Source organism: Triticum urartu, chromosome 2A, assembly GCF_056163025.1.
Source record: "Triticum urartu cultivar PI428250 chromosome 2A, HENAU_Tu73, whole genome shotgun sequence".
Classification (NCBI taxonomy): domain Eukaryota; kingdom Viridiplantae; phylum Streptophyta; class Magnoliopsida; order Poales; family Poaceae; genus Triticum; species Triticum urartu.
Window position 1 is genome coordinate 577,149,117 of NC_141874.1, and position 18,488 is coordinate 577,167,604.

Sequence of the window (18,488 nt, forward strand, 5' to 3'; positions counted from 1 at the left end):
TGTTTCTCCATTTCGACCCAGCCGGTTGGCTGCCCGATGAACATGACGTCATTGTTGTCGTCCGTTGCCTCTCCATGTACATGAGGCCTAGCCGTACGTATGCACGAGTAGGCGTTCGAGACCCCGCCCGTATGTACGTACGTGGTCGTATTTTTTGGCATGTGGATGTATGTATGTGTACATGGTTTAGAAGGGACTGCCTGAACTGCTACGTCGGGGGCTCTACTACTACATGTGCCGCTGCTTGCTCGGCCATGGTTCATCGTTACAGAGAGACCGACCGACCAGTATGTACGTACACGTTCGCGACAATGGTACGTACGCTTATAACCACCTCACTAAATAATTAAGATACAAACACAAGTACTAGTTACAACACCAACATGGAAGGAATAAAAACCAATAACACCACAATGCACCCTATAATAGGCACTTATAAACCATATGACAAAAAATGGGTCATGAGATCCAGGGGTGGATTAAGCCCAGTGGGCCGCCCCGGGCCCCCTTTGTATATTGTAGCAACTGTTACAATATTGTGCTAAAGTATACAAAGGATTTGGGGCTCATGCCCCTGGCCTGCCCCCCTAGATCCGCCATCGATGAGATCTCATAGTCAACATTATATTTAATGTTGATGCATGACAAAGAAAAGAAGCAATACACCACATTAAGTCAATACTTACATAATGGAACAAGATGTCTTCAACAGACTGAACATTGCAAGTGCCACACATGAATCCAGTATAAAAAAGTAGCTACCAAGCCCTATCGCTATACGATGACAAATTACAAAACCTACAATTACATGCATACATAAATTCTATCCAACACACCAAATACTCCAGTTAAATACAATACCCCTCCCAATTACTATAGAAACCTTGTAAACTTTCACTAGAAAAGCACTAACAAACCTAATCACCATATTCAGAACATGCAAAACTACAAAAAAACATCCACCACAAAGACCACATAACACAGTAGCATCTAAGAAAAATACATTCTTGCTTCATCGGCTAGGAAACCAGTAGAATCCAACAATCTTACCCCCAAGCTGAGCACAAGCAACTGAACCAAATTCACCTATAACTATAAGCCCCATTCAACAGCTAAGAACCGTAAAAATCAAACAATCCCAACCCAAGCGGAGCTGCGGAGGAGAACCACCCGAACGAAGACCCCTCTGTACGAATCGCCTGAAACAATGTGATAGTAAAGGTCGCATCACACATGAACACCTACTAATCCTAGGAATTGCGGGTGTGTGGGGGGGAGCTAAACAAACCAAAAAAAGATCTAAAGATGAACATGCACGACCAATTCAGGAGCAGCAACAAGAGGGATGAGCAAACGAGCTAACAAACCGCTACACCCAACATGACTTTACGCTGGCAAAAAAAGCCACCGGAATCACCTTGCAAAAAGAACGAGATAGTCGCTTCTCTCTTCAGTTCTCCCTACCTCTCCATGTAGCTTTATTTCGTTCTCTTCGAACGATGCAAAATGGACAAGAGGACAAGCAAGTGCCACGAGTGAAAAAACTCAAAGCAAAAAATTAAGAGAAAGACAACCAATAATAGATGGCTCACATGAAATCCGATAAGAAAAGCATGCTCAAAATGTTAAGTTGGTTCATCTCGCGACAGAAAAATAACACGAATCGTGGCGCATCATCAGACCAAAATTTTGAATGAAAAACATTACATTTCAACCGGACAAAAATGTGCAAATCCGTTTAAATTTTCACTCTTCCACGCAACTATTCTCTCGGGATAGCTTTAGAGGTTTATGAATTCTCGGGAAAAAAAAACTTCACACGTGTATGGTCTGGACCGACATTGATCGTGAAACCCTCTTGATCGGACGGCAGCGGCTTCCATCGGAGGGCACCGGCTCGACCCAGGTCTAGACCACTCTGGAAACCCCAGCCCCAAAAAATTCCTCCCCCTCTCCGGCGGTCGCTTCACGAAAAAGGATTTCGCGTCGCCGGCGGCGACGAGACCAGAATCTCCGGACCCAGCCTCCGCTCCCCCCGCGCGGAGGTCCATGGACGGCGGCGGCGAGGTGGGCTGGTACGTGCTCGGCCCGAGCCAGGAGCACGTCGGCCCCTACGCGCTCTCAGAGCTGCGAGGTACCTCCTCCCCCCTTCGACACCCAATCTTCTCGCTATATCTGCTAGTGGAAATGCGGACGCCGTTAACTCGCAAGCTGGGATTGAATCCTCGCAAAATCAGAGAAACTTCGCGTGCGGCCTTGCTGCAATCCGAAAGGCCCCCTATTCACTAGTTTTGTATTTCCTGTGAGTATAAGCAAGTGTCAGAGTCTGGATGTGAGGTGGTGCAAATCTCAGTACCTGGTACTGTTAGATCGTGTCAATTGGGCGTGTTACTCATAAGCTCGCAATTTCCTTTGTTACCAGTAAATTGATGCTTCTTTTTTTGGATATGGAAGTAACGGTAGTAGCCCAGATGGCAGTTTTGAATTCGTGCTGTGGGGTTCTCCGTAGAGCGTATGAATCATTCTACAGTGTCATTCACTGCATTATCCACCACTGTTGCGTTATAGTAGTTCCTAACTCCAAAGCTGGCTCATCGATGAGTTGTTAGCACTGGCAGGTTGCCGGATAGGGTTTATGTCACGTTGTGAGGTTGCTTGCCTGTTTTGTGGGCGCATATTGTTTCAGAATGGCAGCTAGTAGCCCTTTTACATTCTGAAGATCTATGCGTCCTGTTTTCGATGTGATCTGGATTTGAGGAACTTGGCTCCCTGTACAGATCATTTTGCTAATGGGTACCTCAACGAGAGCACAATGCTCTGGGCGGAGGGGAGGAGTGAATGGACGCCACTATCTTCGATTCGAGAGCTGCATTCTGGGGTCACAAAGAAGGATCAACCTGAACAAGGTAGGAGTTTAGGGCTTTCTACATTCCCTTTAAAGCAAATTCAGTATGGTTCTTTTCAAGTATCTCCTAACGCTCTTCGAAATGGTTTCTTCAGAAACTGAAGATGATTTCGAGAAATTCCAGAAGGAGGTTATAGAAGCTGAGTCAGAGGTGGAAGGGCTGAAAGCAAAGGCTGCAGATGGTGACTTAAGCAAAGAGCATGTCATTGATGATCCCGATGAGCGGCCAGCATCCCCACCAGATGGTGTGGAAGAATTTACTGATGATGACGGCACCATCTACAAGTGGGATCGTACTCTGAGGGCAATGGTTCCTCAAGTAAGTGTTGCTTTTCTATTCCAACGCTAGGCTTTCCAGATAACCATTGTCAGATGAAAATTCATGATTTCTGATCACTTAGCTGTAATCATATAGTGGAACAAGTACCGACTATCTCAGCTACATGATTTATTAGCGTATAGGGCTTGTTAGTTCGGGAAATTTATTGCATGGCATGTGGCACCTTAGCCTTTTCATGTCAAAGTAAATTTTCTGATGGGCTTGTGCCATCTATTACTATTAGTCTTACCTGCTCCATGGTAAGATTTTAACCTGGACATGAGTATCAGTTCTATCTTTCTCTCCCAAACAGCCTTCTAGCTACCCTTTCAAAGAAGTAAACTATGTGTGGATATATACCCTTTGTATACGCAACTTTAGAGAAATGAAGCCTCTTTTAACTTTACAGCGTACATTCTCATTGATTTATTATTGATAAATCAACCTAGAGAGGATGATCTCTATAGGGTTGCTCGATCTTTCATGATTGAACATAAGGAATAAATGAACAACTCAGTATTGAGTCCGAATAAGCAAAAATGTTGATCAGAAACAATAGCAAGTCATACTCTCACAGACCAACTCTGGAAATGGAATTGTAGTGTAAACCAGTGTGATCCTTCACAACTTGATGATCAACATCTATCCAATCGGAGTTTATTGTTCTCTCTCCTGTAACTCTCAATACACGATGACTCAGAGATGCCTTGTGGTGGCTCCCCAAATATAACTGACACTATCCAAACTTACTAATATTTACACCAAGTTATGAATACAAAGTTATTGTATGTGCTTGATCTGGTTGCATCAGTTTTAAAATTTTCCGTAAAATTTACCCTTCCATAAACCACTTTGAAGAAACCCAATTTCTAAAGTTCATACACACTTTCTCTTGATTTATCGTTCGTCGTCGCATTTCCTTTTTGTTTATCTATTTACAAAAATTAGTTTCAATGTTAGGTGGAAGTTTTATTCCTGAAAAAAGCTACTACATTTTTATTTTAACTAATAGTAGTCTAAGTTGCGGTTCAGCTGAGAATCTAATTTAGCTCCCCTCAGTCATTGCTAGTGTTGTCAATGCCTTATTCTTTAGGCCTAGGTGATGTTTTTTGATAAGAGTATTCTGTATTGCACCAGCTGTTCTTCCATAGGAAAAACACATTCTCTTATTCGTCTTGTTTAATGTTCCTTATTACCAGAGTTTATCAGCTAACCTGATTCCTTGTGTACCTTCTCAGAATGATGTATCGGGTGAAATGGACAACAATGGAGAGAATGACATATCATGTAAAAAGGATGACTATGAACTTGAAGACATGACTTTTGCACTCGAGGAAGAAGTATTTCAACCACCAGATATTCCTGGCTCGTCCACATTGGATGAAAACCATGCTTTAACTGAAAAAGGAAACAAAGTGCCAGAGAAGGTAGATAAAAGACTAGAAAAGAAGCGGAAGTCTGAGAAGCCAACTGAAAAGAAGGTAGTTCTCAAGTTACTCTTGAGGGACTTCTTGATAAGTTTTGCACAAGCTAATTCTTAAAAGCTGTTTTTATTTGGGCAGGAACCTCAGAAACCTCCAGAAAGTTGGTTTGATCTCAAAGTCAACACACATGTCTATGTTACTGGTTTACCTGAAGATGTCACGGCTGAGGAGGTAAGTTTCTTCTATCTCCAAAAGCTGAGGCTACTCTTTGTTTTCCTCGTAGGAAGACCGTTCTCAAAATGAACTATAACATGTTCATAGCTATACAAAAAGTTACTAGTTCTGACATCTGATAGTGGATTTCGTTTGCAGATTGTAGAGGTATTTTCCAAGTGTGGAATTATAAAGGAGGTATACATTTTTTTCCATTTCTGGCAGAGACAGCTTAAACTTGATCAGACTGATTTCTCATCTTGAACCTTGATGGTCTTCCCATTCCTAAACTTGGTTTTATCCGTAGTCAGTACACTCACAGATCCATGTTTGCTGCTTGTGCATGTAACTACTGTGTTTCAAAATTCAAAATTTGATTTGTTCAGAATCTTGCTATCTTCACGTTTTCATGTCAAAGATGTTCAGTTTGTGTTCAGCATGACTGTCAAATCTAGTGAATTCCAGCTATCTGGACTTTTAGTAGGTATTGATGATAGTAGATATCGTCATATTGAAAATTTTAGCCATATATTATCTTTGGATGGATTATTAATTAAACTGTACATGATTATGATATTTATTTACTACTCCCTCTGTAACTTAATATAAGACGTTTTTTTGACACTGTCATGGACTCTAAAAACGTCTTATAAAAAGTTACAGAGGGAGTACTACTCTGTCCCAAAATATAAAGACGTTTTTGCAGTTTAAATTGAACTGCAAAAACGCCTTATATTTTAGGACAGAGGTAGTATATCCTATATTTGGATAGCTTTGTTCTTATCTTATTCGTAATCAATATTCTGTTCCTGAGATTCAGAGTACTGAACTACTGATGCACTTCTAATGTGTTTGTGATGATATAGGATCCAGAGACAAGGAAACCCCGAGTGAAGATCTATACTGACAAGGAAACAGGCAGGAAAAAGGGTGATGCACTTGTGACCTATCTCAAGGTATTGCCTTACTGAACTTGTCAGATTGACTGAGCTTATTAGTTACTACGGAATTTTATTTACTGTGTACTTCTCTTTCAATGATCCAGGAGCCTTCTGTACCTTTAGCAATTCAATTATTGGATGGAACATCATTCCGTCCTGGTGGTAAGACCCTAATGACTGTTAGCGTGGCCAAATTTCAGCAGAAAGGTAAGTTCACAATTTATTAAAGCAACATGAACTGCAAAATATATACTACTAATGGTTTCATCTGCTTCAGGTGACGTTTTTTTGGCAAAGAAGGCAGATAAGCAAAAGAAAAAGAAAGGCAAGAAGGTTGAAGATAAGATGCTGGGATGGGGTAATTTCTATCTTTAAATTATGTCAATTTTTTTTATTATGGTTGATTTGAATACGTGTACCCAGCGATAAGTTTCTGTTGCTTCAATGTTGACATAACCGAACTGTAGGTCGTGTTCAAGCTTTGCATGTTTCATGCTAATTAGGGATGTGTCATGTTGAGAATAATATGATGTGCTTCTAAATCTTTTCTTACTAGCAGATAGCCCTAAAAGAATTAAGCTGCAAAAACTATTGGTTGTACGCAGGGTTTACATTTATCATTACGCCGTTGGTTGATGAGCAGTTACTTTTTCATTATTATCTGCATTTCTTGCAAGCAAACTAGCTTTATCTTGAGATCAAAATCCCATTTACTTATTTTTATTCTTGTGACAATGTTCTGTTATTAGGTGGACATGATGATAAGAAGGTGATGATTCCTACTCAGGTGATTTTGGCGAATATGTTCAGTCCTGCTGAATTGAGAGTAAGTAATTATGGAAGTATTCTTGACGTGCCCTTTTCGTATGGAACAAATGAGTCGTTTCAGATAGCTCCTGTTGGTATAGGAACTTTTTTGCTCATGTCGGTTTTATTAAGAATGAAGTTCCTGATCATTGCAGAATGATGAAACCCTTCTTCCTGAACTTGAGGTAGATGTTAGAGAGGAATGCGTGAAGTTTGGTCCGATCGACAATGTCAAGGTACTTTTTAATTGCACTCATATGTCTTTACTTGTCATCATAGGAAAATCATAACAAATAGATTAGTTTGATTAGAGAAAAGGGAATGTTAAAAAGTTGTTTGCTTCTTTAGCTGTGCTTCTTCCTAATCATATAGAAGCTTGATATGATCAAGAACCATTTGGAGTACGAAAGTTCCTGGCTGTTGCCACTTTTTGAGTTTAACCTGTGTAACCAGTCTCTGAAAGACATACTGGAGAACTGCATCCGCATTCTACACCAAACTGACTGATCCTTGTTTATTGCGATGCCAAAGCTGGCAATATGGGTACTGGTCCTGTGAGAATGTGTTACTTAGTCTGGAAAAGGCAAACAGACTAATGGGTGAGAGTATGCAAGCTGAGTAGCCAAGGTCTTTAATCCACATAAGTATGGGCTGGTGTGTTTCATTTTAGCAGGACTATATAGTAGCAAGTATATTTATAAACCATTCAGCACCATGCTCTATGAGTCTGCTGCTACGAGTTTCATTTACTTGTTCCTATCTTCACCTGTCCAGAAATTAGATCTGATCTCACATCTGCCCATGTGGGGCTCTCTGAACTAGTGTTAAGCTTTGTTGTGATTATTGATGAAATATATAGAAAATCCCCAGAATGAGCCGTAACTGAGCAAACGCCTAACCACCAGTAAGTTTTGGTGGTTTCTTTTCTCTTTTCCAGCTTACCACTTTTGTTTACATGTTGCTGTGGCAGGTTTGCGAAAATCATCCACAAGGGGTTGTATTGGTAAAGTTCAAAGACCGGAAAGATGGTCTCAAATGCATAGAGAAGATGAATGGAAGATGGTAGGTTTTAACGTAAAATCATTGCGCCATTCTTTTCCTCTTGGTTTTTGATATGGTAAAGCATTAAAATAGTTATGTTTGGTCTGCATCCTGAGTTTGTCAAATCCATTTGCGAGATTCGTTTCAAGTGTCAGAAAAAAAAAAGTTATCTTGTGAACACTTTGGAGAAAGGAGGGAAGGAGCTGATGTTGAGATTGTGCATGCTTTGGTTTCCTACCTAGGAGAAGGGTTTTTAACTACATTCCTTGTCGCGCAGGTTTGGTGGGAAGCAAATACACGCGAGCGAGGATGACGGTTCGATCAAACACGCTCTGATCCGTGACTACGACGCTGAGGTATCAAGGCTGGAGCGCTTTGGAGAAGAGTTGGAAGAATCTACATAGGAAGTTTTTCGATCACCCAGCAGTTTAGGGCTGTTTTGTAGCTGATAGCATGAAATTTACAAGAACAACGAAACAGAAAAGAGCAGCTGGGCCATCTGTTTGTCCGTTTATTCATACTGTGACTGCTTCTGGGTTAGCTTTAAGCAGCGGAGTTGTTACATCAGCTAAACGTTGTCCTAATATACTCCTACGTTACAGAGATTGATCATTTTTGCCATGCTAACATGTACAACTTGCTTATTTTTGCATCGTCCCGTTGTGCTCAGCTCATGATATATGCTGCCGTTGTTAGAAAATCATCACTGCCAAAATCTCCTCCCCAGCGAAGACCAAGATGACGCAGAACGTTATGATGCCAATGGACGAGATTGCAAACAGAGAAAACGCAGCACGCACAAAAGAAAAACATAATTGTCCGAGCCCAGGTTCGAACTGGGGACCTTTAGTGTGTGAGACTAACGTGATAACCAACTACACCACCCAGACGTTGTTGTAAGCAAGCGAACTAACGTGCTATTTATATAATAAGACGTTTCTCCTGGTAGACAAGTAGCACGGCGTTACAAATCCTTCGCCTGGCCTTTTACAGAATGAACACCACCACCGGGAAAGGTAAATTTGTAATAAAACTCTGCTGGTAACCCAAGCAGCAAGGCGATACAAAATCCTTCACCTGACCTTTTACAAAGTGAACGCCACCACCGTGCAGTGCCAGTGTGCCACCGGGAGATGTCAAAAAAGAAAAGAAAAAATCACCGGGAAAGATAAATTTTGTTCATTTGCAAGGATGCTACACTTTTTTTCTTCTCTGCCAATTGTTAGCAAGGTAATACCTCTACTTTTTTTATAAAAATTAATGTCATACTACACTGAATTTGACCAAGTTTATCCACAAATACCAAATCAGTATCATCAGATTCATTATGATATTTTTTTCATATTTTACTTATTTTGTATTGTACTATCGTTCAAATGAACTGCAAAAAAGTCTTAAAATTTTTTTGAGGGAAAAAAAATTCTTATATTTAGTTACTGAAGAGAAACTGCAAAAACATCTTATATTTAGTTACAGAGGTAGAACATGTGTATATATATAGTACTACGTGTTAATATTTTTTTTGTGTGAATTTAATCAAACATAGAGACGGAGGGGACTGTATTTTTCATAGCTCACAGCAAATACACCAACAGAGAAGCCAATTCTCATAAAAGAGATCTAAAGATCAGCCAAAGATAAAAAATATAAATATCAAGTTCTGAAAAGAATTAAAGCAGTTCAAATCGAATATAAATACTGTCACTATCCATCAAGTACAACAATGTAACAATGATTTGATATTTCTTACAAGTTGCAGGATACCATATAATGGTTCAACACCTAAACCTCCAGTTACCGAACATTCTGTTGAGAAACAACATGGAAACTGGTTCCCACAACCTTCTGAGAGTCGTCTCAATAGAATACAATCAACACCCACCAATTGACGATTCAAAATGATATGACCTCAGGTGCAAGCAAATTGGTATTGGGCGTATCGATATAGCATCTAATTCTTTGCATTCCCAAAGAATTTCGAGAGGCGAACAGGGCCTTCCTCCTCGCTGTCACTTCCCGCATGCTTGGATCGGGACCTGTGCTTCTTATCTTTCTTACTTCGCTTTGATCTTGATCGGGATCGGGATTTTCTTGAACCCCTGTCCTCATCATCACTACTTGATGATTCTGATGAGCTGGAACTTTCTGACGAACTTCTGTGCTGTAAGAATGCAGAAGTGAGCAAGTAGGACCATTTTTGTTTCCCAAATTCATCCCAACAGGAGAAGGTAAAAAAATGCTTATATCTAGAATCATTTATATAGCGGATACTTTTTGGTGTTTTCCATTCATCATAATGTGGCCAATTATTACATTTGTATTTGAGAGTAATACCTTCCTCCTCTTTTTAATCCGTTTCTTTGCGTCCTTTTCCTTCTTTTCTGTATCCATAATTCTTTGTCAGAAACTCAACACATGGAATAGATATTTAAGAAAGAGTTCACCTACTGGGACCTAAATGTAACAAACATCGTTCAGCACATCATTAAGTTGATTTACCTTTCTTGGAAGATGATGATTTTGACTTTACAACGTCTCTTCCACGACCAAGCTTTTGGGCCCTTTCAGCATCCAGTTGAGCTCTATACTCTCTCATCATTTTATCTTTGTCAGCCTCCACCTCACCTCTCTTTAGCTCCTCGTCCTATAGGGGACAAGAGCATCATTAATTACTATGAAGGTACTGATAATAGATAACTATTATAGCCACACAGTGACCTTATAAGTACAAAAAGGCTGAGCCTGATCTATAGTGCTAACTAGTAAGCCAATAACCATGTGGAGTCAATGCAGAAAACAATAAAGCTTTGCCAAGTAAACCCCACCCCGACTAATGCGGACCTAGGTTGATCTGTTTGGAATCAGCATATACATACTCCGTCTAAGTTGCTATTTATCAAAGAGAACAAGTGAAAACCAAGTAAATGGCATCATTAGACTTCTGAAGCTAGGTAAACTATCGTGGATGGCTGCAATAAGGGGTGTGCCACTGACAAATGGTTGTACTACCTTTTACGGTAGCACGAGTCTAATGTCTGATGGCAAACCGATGCTAGAGAAACTCAAAGGTCAGCAAACCAGAGGAAGGACGACTAGACCCTGGGTGGCACAGGACCAAGCTTCCACTGCCAAAGTTCAGGCTGCTAATTTCCCTCCTATGCTACAACGTAGCTTAATTCGTTGCTATATGCACTATAAAGTCAATCGCCATTCCACACCAGGCCAAAACAAACTTGGGCATCACATACAAGGCAGTATGCCTGAAATTCAGCTTCCATCATACATTTAACATAAAATAGGAGCACAAATAGCACATCGCAGAGCTTAAGCAGCAGCATGGATAAAATCATGGCCAAAATTACAGAGCGAAGAAACTAAATCCACCAACAAAAGCCAGCAGAGAGCAAGCCGAGGCCGCGCATACCTTCTGCTTCTTCTTGAACTCCTCCCACGTGAGGGTGTGGGTCTTGTTGAGGCTGGCCAAGCGCGCCGCGTGCCACTCTGGAGAATGAAATGAACCGTCCGTCTGTGACGGCCCTCGTTAGTAAAAGTCCCCTCATCATCAAAAGGAAAAAAAAAGCATCTACAAGCAGCAAGATTCGCCATGGACGTCCCGGCAGATCTAGATAGGGTTTGCGGGCGGAGCAATCAGATATGGATTGCTGCGAGCTTGGAACTAGGGGGGATTAAGGATCTGTGGTAAGGGGGGTGAGGAAGGGGACCGACCATGCCGTCTTCCTCCCCTTCGCCGGGGGCGCCGGAGGACGAGCCCAGCCGCGCCCGCTGCATCGCCTTGTACGCCTGGTTCTTCCCCATCGTCGATTGCTGGTCCGGGAACCAGATTGGAACCGCGCGAGGCGGAGGGGGAGGCGGAGTGGAGTGGAGATCCCTTTTTCCTCCCTCCTTTTGGTACGACGCGTGCGGCCGCGAGTTATGACGGGTGATGGCGATGACGCCGATAAGGTAAAGGAGAAGATGGGGGAAGGGGAAGGAAGGCCTCCCCTCCTCTGGCTCTGGCCTGTGGGAGGAACTCTCCGCCCGCGTGCTGCTGCTGCGGCCGCGTGTCTACCGTCTGATCGGAACTGGATGGCTGGATACCGGTCTTCATATGCTATCATGATACGGGCGTTTGAACCGTTGGATCTCAGATCCGACGGCATATGAGGAGTTGTTGTACCTGCACGCAGTTTCAAGACTCTTGGATGATTTTTCTGTAAAATGTTTAATAGCTCACAGAAGCCGTTTGATTTGATATCCAACGTTACCAAGAGCCCGTATTACGGTATCACCTAAACGTTGGTAGCACATGATATTTCCTCAGGTCGGATTGAGCAAGGGCGCATCTCTTCTTTGTTTATATTAGCATAAATGTGCGTGTGTTGCAACAAAAGAAAACATTGCTTCGTATGAATTAAAGTTTGTTGGTTGACATTTGAGGACCGTGGTGTGAGCTCAAGACATGGGTTATGATCCGAGTGAATTAATTTGGCTGAACAATACTAACTTTAAACTCTCAGTTCTAATGGTCAAGAAGGTGTCAAATTCATTTAGGAAAAAAATACATACCAGCGTCAAGATTCTAAGTTAGTGTTGTCCTAACTCCAAAGGCGTGTCAAGATTATAAGAGGTAGTTGGACGAATGGCACAGAAGGAGAGACGGTCATTGCTGGCAAGCATCACCAGCGTGACACCTCACGACAAATTTAATGCATTTGTCCTAACCCGCCAGAGTTAGGTATTTGGCGATGTAGCCACTATTTACCTTGTGTAAAGACTGTTTTTCCACTATGGTGACCCCTTCATCTATAAAAGGAGGCGCATGGCTACCTTTACAAAAGGTCGACACCATGTTCAATTACACGCGTAGCTGCACTTCCCGCACACCTTGCCGACAAGCTGCCCTCCTTGTACTTGAGCTCAAACACACTCAATATATGAAGCAGGAGTAGAGTTTTACGCTTCACAGCGGGCTGAACCTGGGTAAAACCTCGCACATCCTGCTGATTCTGCTCTCTGTGCTCGTCGATCTCCCTAGTTGAACCGTAAAGGGGCCTTTGTTGGTCCCATAAATCATCGTATGTATGACATCTTTGGCATGCTAGGCAGGGGAATCGCTTGCGCGGACCTGAATTAGCAGTCTACGTGCCATCTTCATCAACATCTTCATCGCCATGATACCCAAGAAGAAGGGCAGCGCGGCGGGCGCTCCATCTACATCCAAGCTGTCGACCCCGACACCTACGGGCGACGGTGATAACCCACAAGTATAGGGGATCGCAACAGTTTTCGAGGGTAAAGTATTTAACCCAAATTTATAGATTCGACACAAGGGGAGCCAAAGAATATTTGAAGGTATTAGCAGCTGAGTTGTCAATTCAACCACACTTGGAGATTAATTATCTGCAGCAATATGATCAGTAGCAAAGTAGTTTGATAGTTTTGATAATAGTGACAGCAGCAACGGTAACAGTAACAGTGATAGCAGTAATTTGCAGCAAGTGTAACAGTGATGATAGCAATAGTAACACAGCAAGATCAATAAGGACAAATTCGTAGGCATTGGGTCGGTGACTTGTTGGATGATATTCACCATGAGACAGTTATAACCTAGGGCGATACGTCACTAGCTCCAGTCCATCGATATAATGTAGGCATGCATTCCGTAAATAGTCATACATGCTCTATTAAAAAAACTTGCATGACATCTTTTGTCCTACCCTCCCGTGGCAGCGGGGTCCATATTGAAAACTAAGGGATATTAAGGCCTCCTTTTAATAGAGAACTGGAACAAGGCATTAACACATAGTGAATACATGAACTCCTCAAACTACGGTCATCATCGGGAGTGGGCCCGGTTGTTGTCACTCCGGGGTTGCCGGATCATAAACGTAGTAGGTGACTACAACTTGCAAGATCGGATCTAAAACATGGATATAATGATGAATTCATAAACGGATCAAATCTGAAATCATGGCACCCGGGCCCAAAGTGACAAGCATTAAGCATGGCAAAGTCATAGCAACATCAATCTAAGAACATAGTGGATACTAGGGATCAAGCCCTAACAAAACTAACTCGATTACATGATGAATCTCATCCAACTCCTCACCGACCAGCGAGCCTACGAAGGAATTACTCACTCCCGGCGGGGAGCATCATGGAATTGGTGATGAAGATAGGTTGGTGATGACGAAGATTGAAGATCCCCCTCTCTGGAGCCCCAAACGAACTCCAGATCTGCCCTCCCGAGGAAGAACAGGGCTTGGCGGCGGCTCCGTCTCATGGATCGTGATAATTCTTTCTCCCATATTTTTTCTGGAAATATGTGATTTTATAGTATCAGGGGGGTCGTCAGCGGGGCCACCAGGAGAGGGGGGCGCGCCCTGGTGGGTTGTGCCCACCCAGGGCCCCCTTTCTGGTGGGTCTTGGCTCCATAAATTCTTATTATTGGTATAAAAAATCATCAAAAAGTTTCGTTCCATTCTGAGCACTTTTATTTCTACACAAAAACAACACCATGGTAGTTCTGCTGAAAACAGCGTCAGTCCGGGGTTAGTTTCATTCAAATCATGCAAATTAGAGTCCAAAATAAGAGGAAAAGCGTGAGAAAAAATAGATACGTTGGAGACATATCAACTCCCCCAAACTTAAACCTTTGCTTATCCTCAAGCAATTCAGTTGATAAACTGAAAGTGAGAAAAAAAATTTATGAACTCTTTTGCTCTTATTTGCATAAATAAGCTTAAACAGCACCCAGGTTTTCAGCCAACATTTTAACTAACCATGTCGACAATAACTCTTAAAGATTATAATGATTCATATCAATGACATAATCAGCTAGCGAGCAATAATAAGATAACTCAAACAACAACACCTTGTCAAAACAACCATGATATAATATGACAATAATGGTATCTCACTAGCCCTTTCTGAGACCGCAAAACATAAATGCAGAGCACCTCCGAAGTTCAAGCAGCGACTACACATTGTAATTCATGGTAGAAAAGATCCAGTCATGATGCACCCAACATTAGCTATACACAATGCATAAATCATGGCCGTTGTGCTCTACTTAGTTTCTAGCGCTTGTTTATAGAAGGTGATGACACAACATAAAAGTAAATAGAAAGTCCCTTCGTAGAGGGAAGCAGTGATTTGCAAAGGTGCCAGAGATCAATTTTTAAAACAGAGATAAATAATATTTTGAGACATGCACCCTTCTTATTCACTTCACGTCCACCAGTTATCAACATCTTCCATGCTAAGCACGCTAGTGGCGGTTCCCAAGCGGAAAGTAAAGGTTTTAACTTCATTGGAAGTTTTTGTTTGATTATGTAAGAGATGAACTCTCTTTTTTTATTTTGCAGTTTGGGACCGGGCATCCCTATTACCGCCCATTTCATCGTGCGATGGCGAGTGAATAAACACTCGACCTGAGGATAACATGCTTAGCACGGAAGATATCGACCACCTCCTGTCCTTCCATGAACGATCCAAACACACAAAACGGATAATTTTTTAGAAGTTTTTAGAGGTGGCACATGCAAATTTACTTAGGACGGCCGGGTAATACCGTATATAGGTAGGTATGGTGGAATCATCTGGAATAACTTTGGTTTCAAGGTTTTTGATGTACAAGCAGAATCCCCACTTAGTATAGGCGGAGGCTAGCAATTTAAGATTGGGAAGCGGCCAGCTAGAGAGCAACAATGGTCATAACCAGACATTATGCATAAGTAACATTGGACACTAGCATGAGTAGGATATGAACACCGTGAACATAAACATTAGAGAGGCTATGTTGGTTTTGATTCAACTACATGCATGAACATGTACCAAGTCAAGCCACTCGAACATCCAGAGGAGGATACCATATCATCATACTACATGACAATCATTTTAACGCTATGTTGATATCCGAGATAAATCATTATTAATTCTCAGCTACTTATGCATGGCATGAGAAACTATAATCTCTAATTGTCATTACAAACATGTTTAATCATAACGGGCTGAATCATGGGCACTAGGTTAAACATATTTACACGGACAAGACAAGTCGAGTTTATACCAGTTTCTCTTTGCCACGGCCAGCTCATCGAATATCGTTATTATTGTCTTTCACTTGCACGCCCGAATGATGTGAAAATAATAATAGTGCAAGGGTGCCATGGACTAAGTTGGAATCTGCAAAACATTTTATTCAACAGGAGAAGACAAGGTAAAATGGACTCTTATTAGTTCAACAATTATTCATATGAGAGCCACTCAACATTTTCATCATGGTCTTCTCCTTGGTATAACTCGAATAAAAGAAAAGAAATTCAGATAAACACATTGAAATATTTTTGGAGTTTTTGGTTTTCTTCAACAAGCAAATAATAAGCAAAGAAAAAACGAGAAAAACTATTTACATGGGAAAGCTCCCAACAAGCAAAATAAGAACAAGAAAATATTTTTGGATTTTCTTTTAGTACTACTACTAAGCATGCATAGAAGGTAAATTACTACAACTAATTTTTTTGGTTTTTCTAAAGTTTTTCAAACACACAAGAAGAAAGCAAGAAAAATAAATCTAAGCATGGATAATAGAATGAAAAAGTGTGAACACCAACAGATAGAATGATACGTGAACACGAATATAATGTCGGTGAGAAACACGTACTCCCCAAAGCTTAGGCTTTTGGCCTAACTTAGTAGTGAATCAGCAGCGTGAGCATTCCAGTAGGCGAGGATGTCTACAAGCATAATCCGGTATCCGCCCCTGGCAACAGAATCAAACAAACCAGGTGCAGGCAAGGGGATAACATCACGAGTGTTAATGTTATAGACCAAGTTATAAGGAATGACAATGTCAGGGCAATCATGTGCAAGAAAGTGATGGTGATCCATGGCTACACGGTCTAGGTACACCTTGGTCAGAGGGTAATCATGAGGGCGTATCTCAACCTCGAAGTGAGCCGCCAAACAAGTAGCATAAATCCCACCATGTATTTTGCCCTGAGATTTATTAAGGTGCAGGCGACGAGCCACGATAGCTCCCAAGCTATACGTGTTGTCACCCTCAATGGCACGACGTAAAACAACAAGGTCTGGTGAACTAAGTGCACCCACCTTCTCCCTAGCAAGCAAGCACTTGGTAATGAAATATGCAAAGTAACGAATAGCTGGAAAATGTAAACCACCGACAGTGATGGCTGACACTCTCCTCTCATCACCCACTGTCAAAGTGCGACAGAAATCCTCAAACTCAGCCAGCCTAGGCTCGGCCAAGCTCCCGTCAGAAGGGATCAAGCATATGTCACAAAACTCAGTAAGGGTATCTGATGATTTTCAGCATATAGATCAAAGCTCACTTCACGAGGATTATTTCTAGGCAAGAAAGTAAAGCTTTGAACAAACATATTTGTGAGGATTTGGTGCTGGTCACACTCATCTGCGATGAAGTCAGTGAGACCGGCATTGGCAATGAATTGCATGAACTCCTCATGAATTCCAGCTTCTTACAGGAACGAGATGTGCGGCCATTCGCACGACCGTACCTCTGCCAACCTCCGAGGGTGGAGATCATTGTCAGAAGACTCCCCAATAACACCCTTGGATTTCCTCCTTGAGCCATATTTCCTGAAGATATTCATGTTCGCGTACAATTTTTCCTATGAACAAAAATCTGAATTTTTAGTCCAGAAATTTTTTCCAACAAAACTTCACAAAACTAATAGCAACTACTCATAGGGATACATAGAGGCCATAGCAAGCATTCAAACTATTTAGAACATGAAGAATTCAACATGCAAGCACATCTACAATAACACCAAGAGTAGCTAATTATTCAAAGTATAAACCACAAAAACAAAAACTAATTGGACAAATGGTGGAGTCACATACCAAGCAACAATATCCCGAAACAGTTTCGGAAATGGAGCTTCGAGCAAAGAGATCAAAATTGGCAGCAAAATGAGCAAGAACTCGCGCGCGCGCGCGAGAGAGAGAGAGAGGGAGAGTGATTTTTTTCTGGAGGTAGGTGACAATGTGGGACGAAGAGATAAGTGAGGGGGCCCACGTGGGGACCACAACCCCCAGGGCACGCCAGGGGGTGCTGGCGTGCCCTAGTGGGTTGTGCCCACCTGGTGCACCCCCTCTAGTTATATTCAGGAAAAAAATCATATAGAATTTTCAGAGCAATCTGAGAACTTTTATTTTTGGGTCATTCTTTATTGCATGGGAAATTCAGAAAACAGATAAAACATGGCATTTTATTTTATTTAACTAATAAAAGCAGAAAACAAAAGGTAGGGACAAAAAGTAGTGCTTACTAAATTCATCAACTTCATACCGTTCAAAAATGATTCTTTAATAAGGTTGATCAAGTCTATTAACAACCACTTTCGATTAGCATGAAACCGACAAACTTCCATAAATCACTAAGTTACCTCGATGGGGATACGCATTTCCCCAATAATAAGCATTTCATATTTCTTTTTGACAGTAGGTAGAGGTATTTGAAAACTTCCAATAGTGACTGTCGGAGATTTTTCAATAACATTAATACCATTCACTTGGAATCGTTTCTTCGGAAAGTGCACCATATGCTCATTACCATTGATATGAAAAGTGACCTTGCTTTTATTGCAATCAATAACAGCGCCTGCAGTATTCAAGAAGGGTCTACCAAGGATAATCGACATGTTGTCGTCCTCGGGCATCTCAAGTATAACAAAGTCAGTCAAAATAGTAACATTAGCAACAACAACGGACACATCAGTTGATTTGTCAGACATTTGCAAAGATATTTCAGTAGGTGTGAGTTTATTCAAGTCAAGTCTTTTATATAAAGA

The 18,488-nt window shown here is 41.5% G+C and overlaps 2 protein-coding genes and 1 non-coding gene across 3 annotated transcripts; 1 reads left to right on the forward strand and 2 right to left on the reverse strand.

The window, feature by feature from the left end:
• The first annotated feature begins 1,878 nt into the window (after window positions 1-1,878).
• ELF9 (RNA binding (RRM/RBD/RNP motifs) family protein) lies at window positions 1,879-8,294 on the forward strand. Its single transcript, XM_048702256.2, has 13 exons — window positions 1,879-2,134; window positions 2,778-2,906; window positions 3,001-3,224; window positions 4,463-4,705; window positions 4,787-4,879; window positions 5,021-5,059; window positions 5,728-5,817; window positions 5,907-6,009; window positions 6,080-6,160; window positions 6,552-6,628; window positions 6,765-6,845; window positions 7,580-7,671; window positions 7,928-8,294. The coding sequence occupies exons 1-13, from the start codon at window positions 2,050-2,052 to the stop codon at window positions 8,052-8,054; spliced, it is 1,464 nt and encodes a 487-aa protein (XP_048558213.1). The 5' UTR covers window positions 1,879-2,049; the 3' UTR covers window positions 8,055-8,294.
• A 172-nt stretch (window positions 8,295-8,466) lies between these two features.
• On the reverse strand, window positions 8,467-8,540 carry TRNAV-CAC (transfer RNA valine (anticodon CAC)). The gene has a single exon. It is a non-coding gene; the product is annotated as a tRNA-Val (tRNA).
• A 780-nt stretch (window positions 8,541-9,320) lies between these two features.
• On the reverse strand, window positions 9,321-11,652 carry LOC125538943 (stress response protein). The gene is made up of 5 exons (XM_048702257.2): window positions 11,377-11,652; window positions 11,075-11,176; window positions 10,150-10,294; window positions 9,985-10,031; window positions 9,321-9,811 (listed from the first exon to the last, which is right to left on the reverse strand). Exons 1-5 carry the CDS (start codon window positions 11,464-11,466, stop codon window positions 9,602-9,604), a joined length of 594 nt encoding a protein of 197 aa, XP_048558214.1. The 5' UTR covers window positions 11,467-11,652; the 3' UTR covers window positions 9,321-9,601.
• Window positions 11,653-18,488: the final 6,836 nt, after the last annotated feature.

Coding starts and splice junctions, on each gene's coding strand:
- ELF9 (XM_048702256.2), top strand. CDS start 2,050: ATGGACGGCGGCGGCGAGGTGGGCTGGTACGTGCTCGGCCCGAGCCAG. Junction 2,907..3,000: donor GAAGGATCAACCTGAACAAG/GTAGGAGTTTAG, acceptor TGGTTTCTTCAG/AAACTGAAGATGATTTCGAG. Junction 6,161..6,551: donor AGATAAGATGCTGGGATGGG/GTAATTTCTATC, acceptor TTCTGTTATTAG/GTGGACATGATGATAAGAAG.
- LOC125538943 (XM_048702257.2), bottom strand. CDS start 11,466: ATGGGGAAGAACCAGGCGTACAAGGCGATGCAGCGGGCGCGGCTGGGC. Junction 10,295..11,074: donor AGTTCAAGAAGAAGCAGAAG/GTATGCGCGGCC, acceptor TGTCCCCTATAG/GACGAGGAGCTAAAGAGAGG. Junction 10,032..10,149: donor ATCATCATCTTCCAAGAAAG/GTAAATCAACTT, acceptor TTATGGATACAG/AAAAGAAGGAAAAGGACGCA.